At 47.0% G+C, this 19,415-nt stretch overlaps 1 protein-coding gene and 1 long non-coding RNA gene across 3 annotated transcripts in view; one reads left to right on the top strand and one right to left on the bottom strand.

The window, feature by feature from the left end:
- Nucleotides 1-5,226: 5,226 nt before the first annotated feature.
- Nucleotides 5,227-7,319, bottom strand: LOC142469596 (uncharacterized). 2 transcript variants are annotated; one of them, XR_012789065.1, is made up of 3 exons: nucleotides 7,238-7,319; nucleotides 6,607-6,742; nucleotides 5,227-5,351 (listed from the first exon to the last, which is right to left on the bottom strand). It is a non-coding gene; the product is annotated as an uncharacterized LOC142469596 (long non-coding RNA). The 2 variants fall into 2 exon arrangements; XR_012789066.1 differs by having other exon boundaries at nucleotides 6,607-6,745; nucleotides 7,238-7,269.
- An 8,194-nt stretch (nucleotides 7,320-15,513) lies between these two features.
- Nucleotides 15,514-19,415, top strand: part of SLC49A3 (solute carrier family 49 member 3) — a 58,990-nt gene continuing 55,088 nt past the window's right edge. Inside the window, exon 1 of the mRNA XM_075594290.1 lies at nucleotides 15,514-16,159. Coding sequence (XP_075450405.1) covers nucleotides 15,995-16,159 — 165 coding nt within the window. The 5' untranslated portion in view covers nucleotides 15,514-15,994. The remainder of the gene's footprint in view (nucleotides 16,160-19,415) is intronic.

Raw genomic sequence — 19,415 nt, 5'->3', positions numbered from 1 at the left:
ATTACATTATTTGGTGTGCAGCACTTATCCTCTCTCGTATTGCAGGGGTGTATGCCATGTTGTGTGCGTGTGTTGCAGGGATTTGTGCCATGTTGTGTGTGTGTGTGTGTGTGTGTGTGTGTGTGTGTTGCAGGGGTGAATGCCATGTGTGTGTGTGTGTTGCAAGGAGGGTTCCATGTTGTGTGTGTGTTGCAGGGGTGTGTGCCATGTTGTGTGTGTTTTGCAGGGGGGGAGGTGTTGTGTGTGTGTGTGTGTGTGTGTGTTACACAGGAGGAGTGCAATGTTTGTGTGTGTTTCAAGGAGGGGGTCATGTTGTGTGTGTATGTGTTGCAAGGGTGTGTGCCATGTGGTGAGTATGTGTGTTGCAGGGGCGGGTGCTATGTTTGTGTGTGTGCAGCGGGAGGGGGTTTCCATTTTGTGTGTGCTGGAGGGGCGTGGGTTTGTGATGGAGGGGTATTTTGTTTGTTGGGAGAGAGGGGTATTATGTGTATTGAGGAGAGGGCAGAATTATGTGTATTGAGGAGAAGGCGAGATAAAAAATGTAGGGGCGGCAAAAAGGTATGGGCCTAAGGGCGGCAAAAGTATAAATCCGCCACAGTCTGGAATAATACAATACTTACATGATTAAACTGTGGGATGTGATATTCATCATATAATATGTTGATAAATTATATAATATCACAGCCACTATGGTGATCCCGAATATGATTTACAGAATTACTAGACTGTGAATTACAATAATGTAATATTAACATTAGGACACTGCAGAAGCTGAGATCTATCATATATTTTTCCCATTAGGATTAGCCCAAATTATGGAGCAGTCCTTCTTTGTTTTTATTTACCTGGCGGATACTCACGATGATCTATGGGCACGTACAAGGAATTTGCATGATCCATGCTGATGGTAGTAGTGCATTAATTCTAGAACAATCAAACCTCTACAATCGGATTGGAATAGGGCCGTCACCATGACAACGGAAGGCATAAATGTCTGCGTTAGGCAGAGTCTCGCCCACCCCCGAAGAGGTTCTCCCAAACTAAACGCACGTCGGGTGTTGGTGACGTCAGCTAGTGTGACGTCACAATCGCGACTGAGACACAGGTCTCAGAGACGTACCATATGAGTTTTTTTTTTTTTTACTGTAGCTGCAACAATATTTAGCATATTACAGGGTCTTTCATAGCTACTATAGCCAAGCCTAGCATCTCATGGGCATCCGCTATGAGAGCTAATCTAGCCTGGTAGAGTATTAATCATACTGCCTATTGCAGGGATCCTTAGGACCGGGGAGCGCAAACTTTTGAAGCTGAGCCCCCTTGCCTCGCCTTCCCTCTCCTACCTGCCAGCTGTGTCAAATGACGCTCCGGAGTCGCGCAACGTCATGTGACCCGTGGCATCATTTGACGCCTCGTTACTATGGAGACGTGTCTGAATCCTGGTAAGTGTTATTATTGCAGAGGCCTCACGTGATCCCAGGCATTTAATTTACATGCCTTGGGGAGGAGTGCGGGACCTCTGCAACCGCCCGCGCCCCTCCCAGACAAATCTCCCACCCCCCCTGGGGGGCGTGCCCCCCAGTTTGCGCACCGTTGCCATAGGCTGGGGCCATGGTACAGCAGACTATGAGCGAACAGACTGCCTTAAGGCAGTGTTCGCGTCCATGCGGCGTGCGGGCAGAAGTGGCCACGCGTTGCACAAGAAATCAGTTCAAACTGATTACTTGCGCGACAGGCCAGTCACATGAGTGGGCGAACCAGCTCCGTGAGTCCCCTCGGCATGCCCCCATGGCCTGTCCACCATGATCAGGTAAGCGCCCGCTCAGTGACCAGCCTTCACACGGGTGAAGGCACCATGGCCCCAGCCTTAGGAGTTATAGCCACTGCAAGTAAAAAGTGGTTGGTGAGCTGTTACAATGAGATTTTGCTACTAGGTAGCAATTTAAAGATGTCTCAGCGATTGTTCTAGCATTTTGCTGAATGGACAGGACTCATTATGTGGTTGTTTCCCCTCATACATAGGTAGACAAAAATGTGTGATGCTCTCAAGACAAATGTGTAGTTAGTGAAAATGAGCAATAAATTGGAAAACAACCTGTTCATATGCAGATGTCCTATTGGATCAGGTAATGAGCTATCCCACAAGGCAATGAGGTAAGGATAGTTACCAATTGATGATCCCTGGATATTGATTGAGGCAAAGCTGGAATGGACTCACTTGGGAAAACAGATTCCACGATGAACAGAAAGTCCTTGTAGATATCCAGCACCTCCAGGTTGAATGTGCCTCCGTTGTGGAAATCTTCACAAAAAGGGAGAGGGAAAAGAACGGAGCTACTAGGCCTTAGGAGTTATAGCCTTACAGCTTAGGCCTTAGGAGTTATAGCCACTGCAAGTAAAAAGTGGTTGGTGAGCTGTTACAATGAGATTATGCTACTAGGTAGCAATTTAAAGATGTCTCAGCAATTGTTCTAGCATTTTGCTGAATGGACAGGACTCATTATGTGGTTGTTTCCCCTCATACAGAGGTACTGATGTAGCCACGAGTATCCGAACACTTGCCTGGGAAAATCTGGGGCAGTACCCCAGTAATGCCGCAACATTTCTGTGACATATCTGCAGACTAATGGCCCATCGGATTAACACAGCGGGGTTCTCTGGCAGTCCCATTCAAACTGAATGAGACTGCCAGGGACCCCCGCTGTGTTAATCCGATGGGCCATTAGTCTGCAGAAATGTTGCAGCATTACTGGGAGATTGCCCCAGATTTTCAAAGGCAAGTGTTTGGATACTCATTGCTGCATCTGTAAAAGGCATACAGGAGAGTAATATGGTGCTCAAGTATGTAGTCCCATTATTTGTAATGTGAAAATAAGTATTGAGGTAACCTCCTGGGACATAATTACAGTACAACTATAGGAAGGGCTCCAGTTACCCTGAAGGCAGGAGTAGTTGCATAAAAACACCCACCCCTAACCTCATTGGGCTGGCCCCCAGTAGTACTCACAAATATATGTGTTGATCACCAGGGTTACTCACAATCTGCGTGCTGTCGCCAGAGGGTAGAATCCAGTACAGAGTAGGTTGATGCAACGCACAGCAAAGAGGGGGTGACAGCAGGTCTGGCAAAAATCTTCTTTATTAAAGAGGCATTAAAATGTGGAAGGCTGCAACCTTCTACGCGTTTCGTGCAATGAAAGTTGCACTTTATCAAGAAGTTTATAAAGAAGATTTTTGCCAGACCTGCTGTCACCCCCTCTTTGCTGTGCTGTGCGTTGCATCAACCTACTCTGTACTGCATCTGTAAAAGGAAAGGTTCACAGTTTAGCGTTTTGGACCAACAAAATGTTGTTATACCTTGACGTTGGTATGCAGACTTATGACACTTTGGCCAAAGGGTTTAACTAAATAACCAATAAATTATTATTATTATTATTGTTATTGAAGTATTTCAACTTTATACTTATTACCATATATGTTTTGTCAATTGGATGTAGCATTGGTCACTCCTGTCTTTTGTTGTCTCAGCAATTGCAATCAAATTAAGGGTCAATTATCCCCCTACAAATACTCCCATAGGTGCCCCATCATGTCATGTTCCTCCCGAAGTAAGAACATTCTTGTGAAACGTGTAGAGCAATTAGGGGACAAGTGGAAGCTCTGAGTGCTGTGAAACATCAATCAGAGGTACAGGCAGCTATCCGGCTATCAGCAGCCCGCTGTGCTTCCTCCGAACGCACGAGCAGGGGAGACCGGAAGTGACGTCACGAGGACCCAACATCACCCAGGCAACGGACCACACACTGGAATCCAACTGGAATACAGGAGGTTTGGAAACCCCTATCTGAGGAAGGCTGCACCTCCCCCCTCTTGTGGATGCCCTTGCAGTGGTCTCTAATGTATCCAGCACAGGCCATTCCTGTATTTGTGTGTGTGTGTTTATTTCACCATATCGGTTGAGCGCTTTTTTGGATATGTTTTTACTAGATGGCATTGCTCTGTCCGGTTTTTGTTTCACTTGGTTCACCATATATTTCACTTACCTCACGTACTCGTTATCATTTGTTTGACACTGCTCAGTTTACATAGTGATGATTTTGCGGACTCACATGCGTCTTTGAAGCCAGACCCTCGCACGATCAGTGACCATTTATGCAGCATTGTTCCGTCTCGTTTGTTGTGACACTGTCGCAGCTAACAATTACATTTGTTTTTAAACATATCAGTCCTCTCCTTGATACTTCTTACATTGAACTATTAAAATTCACATTTTATTGTATATTAGTCTATGACGTTGAGTGCATCACTACGGGATCCTTTTGTAAATATATCCACTGTGACCAGTTCCCAGATAGCAACATGCCAGTACCAGTTATTATTACTAGCTGAGCAGGCCCTCTTCTCACCATTATAGTTTTACTATAGCAGAAGGAAATCAGTAATATGTAATGTTTGGCTTCTCCCATACCACTGTGTTGGTTTGCTTCGTACACTCGTGCAGTATCTCTCAGATATTTCAATGCTGAAGCTTAAAATATGTAAACAGAAAAAGGGGGGGTACCCTCGCTCAGCTTAAAGTAAGGTGGAATTCATACAGTACTTAACAGAAATGACTTCTGGTTTGATAACCACCTGTACCATCAAATTCAGGGACCAGCGATGGGGACTACGTGTGCCCCATCGTATGCAAGCCTATATTTAGGCTGGTGGGAGAAACAGGAGGTTTTCACTGAGGAAATGGAAACCTTTACAAAACATGTTGAAATGTGGGTAAGATACTTGGATGACATCCTTATCCTTTGGAATGGCCCATTACATGTACTTAAGAACTTTGTCAAAATTCTGAATACTAATACATACAATTTACGCTTGACATAGGAACATGATACGGACCAAATTAATTTTTTGGACCTTACCATATCACGAGCAGAGGATGGACACCTGAGCACAACAATATATAGGAAACCAACTGCTACCAATAGCATACTCAGGGCAGATAGTCACCATCCAAAAATGCCAATCTTGGGTATAACAACAGGCCAATTTTTACGTTTAAAAAGAAACTGCAGTAATATAGAGGAATTTGTGAAACAGGCAATCATCATGAGAGCAAGATTTGTGGAGAGGGGTTATTACAATAAAAGTATAACAAAAGCTTATAAAAGAGCGAAATTTCTACCCCGCCAGGAACTGCTCAAAGATAAAATGACGTGATACACACGGCAAAAAGATTGTGAGGTTTATTGGTACGTACAATAAACAGTGGGGATTGGTACAAAACGTCTTAAGGAAACACTGGAACATCCTCCAATCTGATGAAGATTTGAATGAAGTGTTGCATCCTTATCCATCTGTAACAAGTAGAAGAAGCAGGAATCTTAGAGATATACTTGTACACAGCCATTTCAATCAACCACAAACACAAACATGGTTACCGAAAAAAAAAACACCAGGTTGCCATAAATGTCAACGCTGCAAAGCCTGTCAACATATTAATGTGACTAAACAATTTACTAATTGGGACAGTACAAAGAATTTTACAATTAGGAAGTTCATCAGCTGTATCTCAACAGGGGTTATCTATATGGCCACCTGTAATTGTGGGAAAAAAATGTGGGCAAAAATCGCAGACAATTCAAGCAGCGAGTTTTGACACATATTGGATCTGTCAGAAACCACCTAGACACACCCGTTGCAAAACACATTAATGAACAACATAGTGGTAATATCAATATACTACAGTTTATTGGTATTGACCAATTTTCCCCAGGCTGTCGAAGGGGGGATTGGGATAAATAACTACTAAGAAAGGAATCTAGGTGGATTTATATGCTGGGCACATTGTCACCTACAGGCCTTAATGAAGGGTTTGTGTTCTCACCCTTTATTTAATAGCATTTATATTCCCTCTGTGGATGTTCTCTTGGTAGCCTCAGTCACCTCTTTAGTATAATGCATTTTTGAATAATTTAATAATTCAACATAAGGGATTAAGACCACTTCTAATGTAATACATCTCCCACTTAGGGCATATCAACTTTAATTTATTTATATATACAAAATGATAGAGATCCAATGCTAATCAATCCATATATTTCAATTAATTTACTGGTGGAATAAAATGACATAAACTTAAAATAATTTGTAGATTGAACTAAAATCTTAGCTCTTCAGTTTATTATTCAACAAGCTACCCGAGTGACATTAGCAACAATTTGAAACTGTTGCAATGGTATCACTTATGTAACTCCTACAGTGGTTGTTAATACCATTACAACCAAACAATAACACTTTGTCCAAACAGTATCAAAGATACTGCCTGTATCTTCTATAACAGGGACAAAAATAAGGAGCCATGTCTGTCCACCCATGCAATCCTGTTGAAATTTTACATTGGTTCCAGGGTAAGCATTGCACAGTATGTAAATGTGAACAGGCATCTTAAGGGTTAACTTGTTAACAATACACATTGGACGCTGCTTTATAAGTCCCTATGCATTGAATGGGACTCCCCCGCTCTGCCTTGAGAAAGCGTGACATCACGCGAAACGCGTGCGTCGGCAGTTACTAGCACATTCACGTGCATGCGCAGGGAACCTCTCTTACCAGCGCTCTCACTGCGAAACCACTCGCTAGCGCTTCCCTGTAAGGCTGCGTCCAGGGTGAAGGGAAGCGCGGGCGGGCACGCTGGTGCTCATGCGCAGTGATGTCACGCGAATGTAAGCAGGAGACAAATCTTGTACTGCTAGAGGAAATTTGCGAGCGTGTCAATGTGACGCAGGGGGCGTGTCAATGTAACGCAGAGGGGCGTGTCAATTTGATGCGGAGGGCATCTATTGCAGTAACATATAGTTTGCCCCCCCTCACCACTCAGTTTGCCCAACCCCCACACCACTCAGTTCCCCCCCCACCACACCACCACTCCGTTTGCCCACCACACCACCCCTCCGTTTCCCCCCGTTCAAATCTCTCCGTTTTGTCCCCCCCCATTCACTTCTCTCCATCCCGTCCCCCCGTTCACATCTCTCCAGTCCATTCGTTGTCGTCTTCGTCGTCCTCCCCCCCCCCCCCCCCCGTTCACATCTCTCCGGTTCGTGTGTGTCACCCCCCCCCCCCCCCCGTTCACATCTCTCCGGTCCGTGTCCCCCCCCCCCCCCTGTTCACATCTCTCCGGTCCGTGTCCCCCCCCCCCTGTTCACATCTCTCCGGTCCGTCATCCCCCCCGTTCACATCTCACCGGTCCAGTCCCCCACCTCCCTATCAGAGGACAGCAAGTCAACAACCAATGCAATAAAACCAAAGCAATATAAGCATTGGGAGCTTGTATTGTGACTTGCTGTCCTCTGATTGGGTAAATTCGGTCATGTGCTAAAAAGTCGGAGCTACAGATTCAAAAGTTTGGAACTCTTGAAACGGAGTAGCGACTACAGCTCACGGGCACGCGCAGGCAGGCGCTCACGCAGGCCACACACATTGTCGCAATGTGTCTCATCGTGGCGAGCGTGCCCGCCCGCTCAGCACCAACCTGGACGCAGCCCTAAAAGCTATAGAAGACTCAGCACATAGCGTCCTGGCAAGCTGAGCAGTAGACATGGGGTGTTTATTGAACACCACCAGCAGGGAGGATTAGATACTTTCACTCTCACACCCTGTGGTTTAGGTGACTCTGAAGTTATACAATCATAACTGCATTATACACAGTGCTTGCATCCAGAGCAACTCAGCTCAAGTGTTATACCAATACAGCACATACTGTCTCTCTACAAAGAGGGGTGTATTAGGGGTGCATAGTTCCACCTCACCTGTGCACTTTACTGCAGTATTTATACCATTACCTTACTACCACCTACCATAGGGTTCTTCATTTTCATCTAGGATTAATACTTCATGTGTATTGTAGTAACATCATTACCATCACTACCCACTAATAGTCAAGTAGATTAGCACTTACATTGGAGGACTTTTGGGTACACTATATGGTTTGAAGCTTATCATTACCCCTAAGGATCTGACACTATTATAGCTGAGCCAGCTCACCATAGGGCATTGACCCAGAGTTACCCCAGAGGCACTGCATTCACTCCAGGGAGGTTCATGCCTCTGCAGACCTCAGTGGGAATTAGATCAGGAAGTTTAATCTTTGTCATTATCTAAAACCTTTCCCTGCATAATATATCCGGTTATACCTTTTAAGCTACGGGTACTATATTGCTACTTCAGCTCCTATCAGATACCCTGTATGCACTGTATATAATACCGTAATTTCTCGAATCTAAGACGCACTTGTTTTCCCAATTTCACATGTCTGAAATAGGGATGCGTCTTAGAATCGATGTACTAAAAAAAACAAAAAACTGCTATGTGGTGCTGCTTAAGGAGGGTACCGCAGCTTTAAGCGTTTTACCAAAAGGTGCGGTAGCCGGCTGCCTCTCTCTCTGCGCCTCTCTCTCTCTGCGCCTCTCTCTCTCTGCGCCTCTCTCTCTCTGCGCCTCTCTCTCTCTGCCTCTCTCTCTCTGCCTCTCTCTCTCTGCCTCTCTCTCTCTCTCTCTCTCTCTCTCTCGTTTAGGGCAATCAGGATTATTACGGTGGGAGAACTATATATCTCTAGTCCCTATACATACTAAGGGGACAGTTATTTTTCACCATTGGTCACTGTACCAGAGGTTGTTTAGTATTTATAAAAACAACAACCTTTTTTTAATTCACAAAATCCTAACATTCATCATTGAATTTCAAGGATTTAGCGAAGCGTCGTTGTTTACACTATCTATATTTTAATGATGTAATAAAGGTATTTTTAACTATGTCATAATACATCCACTTCAGGGGAAAGAGTGACCATAACTGGGTTTACTTTCCTGTATATAGTTTACTAGCTGATATACCCGGCGTTGCCCGTGATTTACTCCCCTTCACAGCTGTCTGGCCCCCATGTTCACAACTCCGTTCCCCTTCACAGCTCCGCCCCCCCCCCCCCTCTTCACAGCTCCGCCCCCCCCCCCCCTCCTTCACATCTGCGGTCTCCCCTCCCTGCACCCCACATCACTCTCCACCCCTCCTGGCCCCCACATCAGTGTCCCCCGCCTTGCACATCACATCACTCTCTGCCCCTTGCACCTCACATGACTCTCCCCCCCCTTGCACCTCACATTACTGCCCCCCCCTGCATCACCCCCGGCCCCCACCACATCACCCCCCGGCCCCCACCACAGACTGTCACACACACACACACAGTGAGACACACAGTGAGACACACACACACACACACACACATGTCACCTCTCCTTCCGGCCGCCGCCATGTTAGTTACTCCCTCGCGAGGGAGGAAGGGGGTCCTTCCGGGCGCCGCCATCTTAGGCGCCCCGCGTGGCATCTGCAGGCTGCCTGCCCACTGCCTGTCGGAGCATCAGGGGGGAGGTGAGCGGAGCACCGGGGGGGAGGTGAGCGGAGCACCGGGGGGGAGGTGAGCGGAGCACCGGGGGGGAGGTGAGCGGGGAGCTGAGCGGAGCACCGGGGGGGAGCTGAGCGGAGCACCGGGGGGGAGCTGAGCCGGGAGCTGAGCGGAGCACCGGGGGGGAGCTGAGCGGAGCACCGGGGGGAGCTGAGCGGGTAACTGAGCGGAGCACCGGGGGGGGGGGGGGGGAGCTGAGCGGAGCACCGGGGGGGGGAGGTGAGCGGAGCACCGGGGGGAGCTGAGTGGAGCACCGGGGGGGAGCTGAGCGGAGCACCGGGGGGGAGCTGAGCGGAGCACCGGGGGGGAGCTGAGCGTGGAGCTGAGCACCGGGGGGGAGGTGAGCGGAGCACCGGGGGGGGGGGAGCTGAGCAGAGCACCGGGGGGGAGCTGAGCGGGGAGCTGAGCGGAGCACCGGGGGGGGGGGAGGTGAGCGGAGCACCGGGGGGGAGGGGAGCTGAGCGGGGAGCGGAGCACCAGGGGGGAGCTGAGTGGAGCACCGGGGGGGAGCTGAGCGGGGAGCTGAGCGGAGCACCGGGGGGAAGCTGAGGGGGGAAGGTGAGTGTGATGGGGGGTGGGAGAGGACAGAGAGAGAGGTGTGTGTGTGTGTGTGTGTGTGTTGTGTGTGTGTCGTCACTCCGCCTCAGGCCAATCAGAGGTGCGGGGGCGGGCGGGCCAAGGTACCAATGAGATTTCCCCTAGGGACACAGGAAGATGCAGACAGGCATACAGTGCTTTCATTTTTATTATATAGGATTGAAGCTTAAAATAAAAATACATATTTTAACTGTGGTTTCACAGCAAATAAAAAATATCACGTGGCCTTACAAAGTTTCATTCAGGCTTCCTGTAACGCTCTCAAATTAACGAAACATGTTTTAAACCAACTTCACTAAAAAGCAGACAAAACATTTTTCTTTCAAACCTAGATTTCAGATGTGCAGTACTGTATGTGACTGCACAGGAAACAAAGGGAGATAGTTTGCTATAAAATGTATGCTATGAAAGGTATTTTGAGGTTGTAATTTTTGTACCAAAGTATTGTACTTGTCTGGTTTGCCCTGTGTATTATTGTCAATGGGAGGAAGTGAGTTAGTGAGAAGTTATTTTAATGGGAGACATACTTTTTTTTAGTTCATGTAAAGACTTCGATTGAAAGGAATTAAAATATACAATTGCTTCTGTCAAGGGTCAAGTGGATTACACATGTCCTAGGAGTAGAAACAACTACTGTACTACAAACCAAGGATGATCGCGTTACAATGGACCTAAATGTTTTACAAGACCATTGCACATAAAGGGCGATATTGTTGCTAAAATTATTTTAATGCTGTGTGCACATTGTTACCTAGTGCAATGGCTTTCAAACCTCTCCTTGAGGACAACCAGCCACTAATTCACTTATATTCAGGCACTAACATCAAATTCAAGCGGCAACTCGCTTGCATAATGATATGCATTATTATGTGTCCCTGCAGTAAATATTATGCATATGAAATATTGTGGGGAAGCTTTGCATTTAATGCAATCAGGACACCAGCAACTGATATATGATCATTGATCACACCACAACATCCCGGAGAGGTGGTGACAGATCAAAACAATTACTTTGCCTGGAGCATGGTGAATTTTCAAATAACATACCATTTTCGCAGTGTGTCCTGAACAAGGGTTTACAACTGGGCTGCTTTGTGGATTATTAACTCTAACGCCTCCTTCAAATATTAAATCTCTATACACTATGGATCAATGATGTCTTAGAATCGTTGTGTGCAAATTGTGGACACTATATCAGATTACAAATTTCTTCTGCCACTTCTGTAGAAGATCAGCATAATTGAAGAACCTTTTTTAGGGATCACAAAGGAAAAATTTAATTATGATTTTCTTTAAGAATTGGGCAGCAATATTAACTGGTAGAGGATAATGTCTTTCTAGAGCAGGATTGATCTTGGTTGAAATTATATAACCTAATATTAAACGGTGGTGTTCCCCATTTTGATTTTTTTTACCTTATTTTCTAGGTTATACGAAATAGAAAAAAGTTCCCTATGAGATGCACTCCACTGGTATAAAACATAACTTTTGATGATCATAGAAAGAATCCATATAATATTAAAACCCCTGGAACAACGAACAGTAACTGAGGAGGTGGGGTATGTGGGGGACTAGAGGTGTAGTGCTAAATGTGCAAATATATACAAAGATAAACATAGTTTAGTAGTTAATTGCACTTTACACTCTTTGTAAAGCTGAAGTCAATAAGAGTTGCGGAGCGGTACTGCCCCGAACAGCAAGATTGCACTTGAATGAATAACCCCTTATGTATTACACTCTGAAACCTGATTGATACTCCATTACTTAGCACTGTGACGATTAGAAGTGTAGAATTAGAATGGTTACCCAAAAGATTTAAGTGGGGAGAGTCCCACCTCTGCACTATTATATTTAAATATATATTGAAAATAAACTATTTCTGATTTCTAGAGGTGGTTACAGTGACAAGCGCTTACAGACACACTTGTTTTTACAATATTATCACATGAGTAAGCAGAGTAGCAATATTGTTTCAAGCACAATCTTATCACTTATCTTTGACAAACAATTGTAACATAAATTTGATTTGTGCCTTTTTTTTCTTCTCAATGACATGGCAGGGAAAAGCACGGAACATATCCCGCCGACCAGTGTTCAATGGCACGAGCACTACCTCTTTTAAAAACAAAAAACAAAAGGCAAAGTTTTTTTTCTGCATTGATAGAAATGCATGAATTATGGGAGAGGCTAAAAGAGAAGTTGAGCAATTGTAATAGTTTTACAAATACAAACTTCATCCTAAAGCCCCCTGGTTACCTCAGTATACTGTAAGGCCGCATCCATGGATAGTGCTTGCGGGCGGAGGCGCGCTTCCGCTCGGCACTGAGCCTCTACAGCCGCAATGAGAGTGGCTTTAGTAGGGGCTCGCCTACGTTTCCGCAAGCACGCGAAAGCGTAGGTCTTAGGAAAATTTTACATTTTCCCGCTTGCCGTAGCGCAGGGCCGGTCATGTGAGCAGTTCGCCCAATGAGGGCGAACCAGCTCCATGACATCACTGGCCCGCCCGCCGACACGCCCACGGACGGCGCGCTAAAGCCAGGGAAAGCACCCGCTTTCCCTCAGCCTCAGCGCGCCCCCTCAGCAAAAATCATGGCCGAGGCCTAAGAAAGCCTGGGATCCATCAGAAGCTACAAAGCTTTCTTTTAGAGTTGTGCAAATGTCTTTCAATTTGTTCCACAAAATATTTTTCAGTTTTCTCTTAACCTTTTATAGTGCCAGGGGTCCAGCGGCACCAAAGTGCAACTGAGCCACTGGCAGTTCATCATGTGATCGCTGCAGGAACGACCACATACGAGCTGGCTCCAGATGCTGGAAATGGAGGCATAGTTTGCTCCACTTTTTTTTCAATCGGGTTCGACACTCCGTCTAAGTGGTCAATCCAATCTGCCCTCAAAAAACGTGCAAAAGCCAATGCGGTGCACGGTACTTCATTAGGGCAGTCTAAATATTACATTTTGTGGTTTTGGGACATTTTCACAAAAGTTCACATTGCATTGCTCAAGAATAGACTCGGGTGCAACATTTTCAGCAGATTACTGTGGAATTTTACGACTTTCACGAAAATTGCACTATATTAAGGGCCACGTGGCCTGATGCAAATTCCTTCTTTGTTGTTATTTGCAATCCACACGGACATTTAAGCTATAGATTTTTTTTTTGTTAACCCTTTTGGTGCCCCTTGATGTTACTATTACGCCATGCGGTCTGGCACTCCAGGGGCCCAATGACATAGTATCTTAAATAGGGCCGGCTTGATGGCGGTGCAGTCGGCGCCACTGCACCGAGCCCCACGGTTACAGAGGCCCCGCGCTCTTCCAACACAACAATTAAATCTGATTGCTGGGGGAGAGTGCAGGGCCTCCGTAACTCTCTTACCTTCTCCTTCACAATGTCCTCCTGCAGGAAGACATGGCAATGTCTCTTCAGGTAAGAGGCCCTGCACCAAGCCCCACAATATTACCAGCCTCCTCTGATTAACTTTAGCTACCATTATATGCTCATTTTCTAGGGGAGATAATGTGCTTGACTCCTGAGAAGTGCGTTCTGCCTGCTTTGAAAAGGAAGAACTCCTCATCCATTCCATGATCACGTGATCGCTAAGTGCCAGCGGGTAAAGTGTTCTGTTTTCTTTCAAAAAATTATATTGTTTCATATTATTTATAGCCAGGTCTCCCTGTTGGCCCCCCTTACCTTCGCGAGTGTGGGGGGTGGGCACGCACCTTTGACGATTGCGGGGAGGTAGTTGAGGCAGTGTAGGGAGCATTCAGGATGGCGAACGGGTCGCCGAGGTCTGCGCCGCAGGGTGTCGCCATGTTGAGATTGGCCACCCATGCTCAGAGGACAGCAATTGCGGCGACCATTGCAGAAAGCACTCCGCAGGGGAACTACAATCGCCAGCAGCCCCTGGGGCTGCTAGACACATGGGCTGCAGCAGCCAATCGCGCGTCCGGAATCCCCTGCGAGCAGAAGGATACATTTGGCGTGCTGGGGAGACCACGCCAGTCGGAGCTGGAACACCAGAAGGGTAGGGTGTGCGTGTGCAGTGTGTCGGTGACCCCTGCACTAGGCCAGAGACCCCCTAGGCCCCGACTCCTCTCAGTTTGTGGTTGCTGTAGGGACAGGCCCATAGATATGTATTATCATAAAGAGAGGTACACAGCCAGGGCACGGCTGCATCCTGGCCTATGGTGGTCTGGGACCAGATCACCCCTACTGATAGACTCTCTGCATGGTGGCACCGTCCATGAGGGACACCACCCACCATTGAGGCGGAGGCTTCGCAGGTAACGTCACGGATCTGTGGATCCCATCTTACTCAATCGGTGCGCCCGGGTGCTAGAGCACCCGGCAGGTACCTCACCACATGCACCAACTTAACACTCTAGTGGGGCAGCGCTATCTCACACACTCGGGCGGGTGGCTTCTTGTGGACACCAGGGTGGTTGGTTGCCCAAGGGCCCCTAGGTACTTTGGGACTGTGTATCAAGTGTGGGACATACAGTGTGTGGGAGGATATGGTCGTGCATGACCGAGTTGTTGTGTATATAATATATCTGTGCAGTAAAAATACTTACCAAAGTGTGTTTTGTTGCATGGAGTTCCTGTAACGGGGTCATTCCACATAGTAGAATCCCGTACGGGTGGAGGCCCTACCGATTATCGATTCATGTACACCCCTGGCTCCCAGCAGCGGAGGCTCAGACCTCCTGTGAGCCGCAAGTAAAGTAACACATACACACTAGCCACCATATCTCCCAGGGGGCGGGGGAACGTGCGCTACTAATAAAAAGATTTTTTTTTTTGAAAATTGCATCCACATATCTGTGGATTTATCCGGATTTGAAACATTTTGCAGAAACAATAATCGCCCATCTCTTCTTGCTTTATCCAGATCATGCTCGTCCTAAATATTTATTCCTAGAGTTTCAAATGATTTAGAAAATTTAGGATTTTTAACATCTTTAATTAAAAGAGAAAGAAGGGCACGTGTTTAACTATAGATATGTTCAACATTTGCATGCATAGCTAAAGAAACATTTTAACAAAAGATTGGAGATAATACATAGCAGTTTTGTAACAAACGCAATGATTCATTGTTTGTTGGGAGCCTTTCAGGGGGTTGCCAGTCATGCAGACCACGTCTGCATTCCTAAAATAATTACAATGACTTGCTTTCACTTTCCTTAAAAAAAAAACCTGTTTCTCAATAAGAGCAGCGAAATTGTGCCTTTTTTGACCACCAGCAGCAGGGCCAGTGACATCAGGGGGCGTGAGTTAGCCGGCTTCAGTTTCTGTTACACACTGCAAAGTAATAAAGCAGTCATGCTTCGGGAGTGTGGATGGCATAGGAGGCGGGGTTTATTATTTGCCTTGAAGGCAGACACGGCCTGGCAGCATTATTACCTCACTGTCAGTGCACTGGCCTTTCTCGCGCTTCCTGTTCCTTCTCACTGTAGGAGGTGGCACAGGAGGGAGGGGCTACAGGTTAGTGGGTGTCAGGTTACATCTCCGCGATAAGGAAGAACATTTCTGTACTGTACATGCAGACGCTGGATAGCAATGCTAAAGAAAAGTGAAGGCAAGTGGGAGAAACGAATGTAACACTGTCTAGTCAACGAGGAGAAAAGAAGAACTAGAAAAGAGGGGGGGGGGGGGAGTCAGCCTGGTTTTGTGTTGCATACAGTGTATATGACAACCAAGTCATGTGAGTTGCCTGAACGCCTTGTTTCTCACTGTCCTGGCTCAGCTGGAGTTCCTGTATTTGCATCTGTTTTTACTTTTTTTTCTTCTTTGAATCCTGTATCCTATGCACCTTAATATGCTGGTCTGGTTTTGAAGCAAGCGTATAACACCGGGCAACAGTTGCTGCTGGCTGCAGTTGAGAAAGCGCACAGATAATCTTCTTGGATTCAAGCTGTCGAAAGTGAAAATAAACACTGGGGAGATATGGCTGAAAACTCTGGGGAGATATCAGAAGTGGTGGATGAGGAGGAAATAGCACCCAGCCCGGAGAGGTGTGAGGAGCTGAGGAAGCTGAACCAGTTCAGGGGATACAAGAAGAGGTGGTTCCTGCTGGGAACAATATGCCTTTTAAACTGCTCCAATGCAATAGTAAGTGACATAACGTAGGTGTGCTTTCCAGTTTATTTCAGTGCGTTAACTCGGATAATATTAATACGTGCACATACCTTGTAACATCATTTTTGTATGAGGGAAATTATGCAATATGGGCTAAGTGTGGAAGTTAGTTCTATTCTCTTTAAATATGATTTTATATATCAACTGATTTTTTTTTTTTTTAAGTTTCAGTCACCCAACAAAAATCTTAAAGATGAGGGGGGTATGAGCTTCAAATAAACGGGCATGAGAAGAACAACCCCCGCCCCCCCCTCCCTCCCCCGAGAATCCATGTGTGGGTATAAAAGTAGATATAGTGTTTGAATGCTGTTCTCATTTGCTCTTTTGCCCACTGTGTGCAATGGATTCATTAATAACATACTTGTAAAATCATTGATACACTATAGAATAAGATCTATTATGAACTGCTGTTTAAGAAGGTTAACCAGGGGCGGATTGCCAAATCGGGCGTTCGAGTGCTGCTGTTATAGAGGCCCCACTCTCTTCTCCACACAAATTAAAATGATTGCTGGGGCAGAGCATTGGGCCTCTTTAAGGCTGCGTTCCCGCTAGCGCTGAGTGGGCGGTGCTTGGCGAGATGACTTGCATATATATATATACACACAAGTCTCCGCGGTCACACACGCTCACCGGCATGCAGCGCTTAGATAATTTTTTTTTTACATTTTCTAGCGCGCTCAGCTTCCCCTGCACTCAGAGCTCTCCAAGCATGAGCGCGCTCAGCTTCCCCTGCACTCAGAGCTCTCCAAGCATGAGCGCGCTCAGCACCAGCGGGGACAAAGCCTAAGGTCTGGGACATAGTAGCTTCAGCCTCGCTGAGCCGGGCTGAGCCGCGCTGAGCAGATGCACTAACCCCCTGCATCTGTCATCAGCGCAGCTATAGTTTCCCCCTCCGCATGCGCGCTGATGTGTGCGGAGGCTCAGAAACTTTGCCGAGACAGGCAAGTTTCAAATTTGCCGCTCGGGGAAGCGATGTGAGCGGTCACGTGACCACTCACATCCAATGTGAGAGAGGGACTAGCCCTGCCTCCCGCTCCGCCTCCTAACACGCCTCCGCCCCGCCCCCAGAGCGCGCTCACTGACTCGCCTGCCAGGACAGGAAAAAGCTCCATTTTGAGCAGGCGAGGCAGAGCAGGAGCGCGGCTCAGCGCGGCTGAACCTGCTATGTCCCAGGCCTAAGGCTGCGCTTATAGTGCCGGCTACAGCTACGGATGACGTCTCCCATCTCCGTAGCCCAAGCGAAAGTTGTAATTTGAGTTTGGGAGACGTCTCTAGCTACAAGGAGAGTGACAGAAGGCAGAGGTGTGGGGACAAGAGCAATGGGGATGGCTGAAATAGAGGGGAGTTGTAATTTCTGTTTGTATGCTGAATTTACAGTACTCTTACTTTAAATTACGGGAGAATTTTCTATTTTAAAGTTGTTCATATAGTGTGTTTCACTTCACAGACACACAGACACACAGACACACACACACACACACAACCAGAGCCGCCAACAGAAATTATGTGCCCAGGACAAATGAAAGGAGCAGGCCCCCCCACCCCAACCCATAGCACACCTACCACGGAAAAACACATTTTAGCATACAACTTTTACTTAACCCCCCAATACATATAAAAATACACCCCAAACCCCCCAATACATATAAAGATACAACCCCAATAATAAAACGCTGCACCCGGTACCGGGTCTCTCGGCAGCGGCGGAAGTCAGCTGGGCTAAGCTTCCGCCTCTCCGCCGTGAGAGGGTGGCCCGGCGCACACACGAGCAGCCATTGTGGGACTGAGAGGTGCCTGCAGTGGGGCAGGGCCGGCAGCAACTGCTGTGACCTGCAGCCGGGCCCCTGCCACCGCCAGCCCCCCGCAGTCTCTCCAGCCGCCGGGCTACCGCCACCCACCGGCCCCCCGCAGTCCCGCCAACCTGCAGTTCCGCCAGCCGCCGGGCCCCCATCACCACCCCCCCGCAGTCCTGTCCCGCCAGCCGCTGGGCCCCTGCCACCGCCCCCCCCTCCCATTGCCAGTCACCGGCCTCCCCCACCACCACACCGCCCTCCCCCCTGCAGCCACCGGCCCGACCTGTGATAATCCCCAAGGCAAGCCTGATTTGTATATGTATTGGGGGTGTATTTTATGTATGTATTGGGAGGGGGAGGGGGGTATATTTGTAGATGTATTGGGGGGAGTGGGGTATATTTGTAGATGTATTGGGGGGGAGTGGGGTATATTTGTAGATGTATTGGGGGGGAGTGGGGTATATTTGTAGATGTATTGGGGGGGAGTGGGGTATATTTGTAGATGTATTGGGGGTGTGTGTTTTTGTTTTTATTGGGGGGTTAAGTAAAAGTTTCGCGCTAAAAAAATATTTCCTTGGTAGGTGCGCTATGGGTTGGGAGTTGTTTGCTATTGGGGGTCTACTCCTTTCATTTGTCCTGGGCCCCATGATTTCTGTTGGCGGCCCTGATCTCACACACACAATCACACTCCCACACACACACACACACACACACACACAATCCCCCCCCCCCACACACACACACAATCACACAATCCCACACTGTGACGGTAGCTTTGTGACATGCTATAATAATACACACCAAATATATAACTGGGTGAAACTGGACGAGACTTAGACATGATAAAATATAATTTATTCCTTGAAAAAGGTGAACACACGAGATATACAAATAACAGACAAAATATGGACACTTACTTAAAGGTTAGGACAAGAAAGCCATCAGGATACAGGATGCGCCATTTCTTCCATAATTCAGTTGACATCACAGCAATACATGCAGATCATGAAGACACATGAAGGACAATTGAGTAAGGGGTGACTCTGACTTATATACCATTTCAACCCTTCTCTTACACTCAAGGCGCCGAGCTGTCTAGCAAAAATCTCTTTGAAGGAGATTTTGGCTTCCCTGTAAGTGTGAAGACGACACTTAAAAACCACTCAGCCCTTTTCTTCTTACCCTTAGCATAAACAATCAGGACAGTTAGTCTTTGATCACCGGGCTATGTTAATTCTTGCAGGATACTCTTCCTGCCTATTAACATAGCAGATGGAGTCTGCAGTTTCCAGAGCAGACCCAAAACCCCAGATACATTTTAATACCTACACATATTAAAATACCCGGTTCTGGTAGGTCCTGCGGGTCCAAATTTCCAGACCTTAATGCCGGTAGTGGTACACTATAGCGTCCAAATTTCAGCCCGCTACGACATT

The sequence above is a fragment of the Ascaphus truei genome, chromosome 1, assembly GCF_040206685.1.
Source record: "Ascaphus truei isolate aAscTru1 chromosome 1, aAscTru1.hap1, whole genome shotgun sequence".
Classification (NCBI taxonomy): Eukaryota; Metazoa; Chordata; class Amphibia; order Anura; family Ascaphidae; genus Ascaphus; species Ascaphus truei.
The sequence above is the reverse complement of the archived record's forward strand: the minus strand, read 5'-3'. Positions and strand labels throughout refer to the sequence as shown.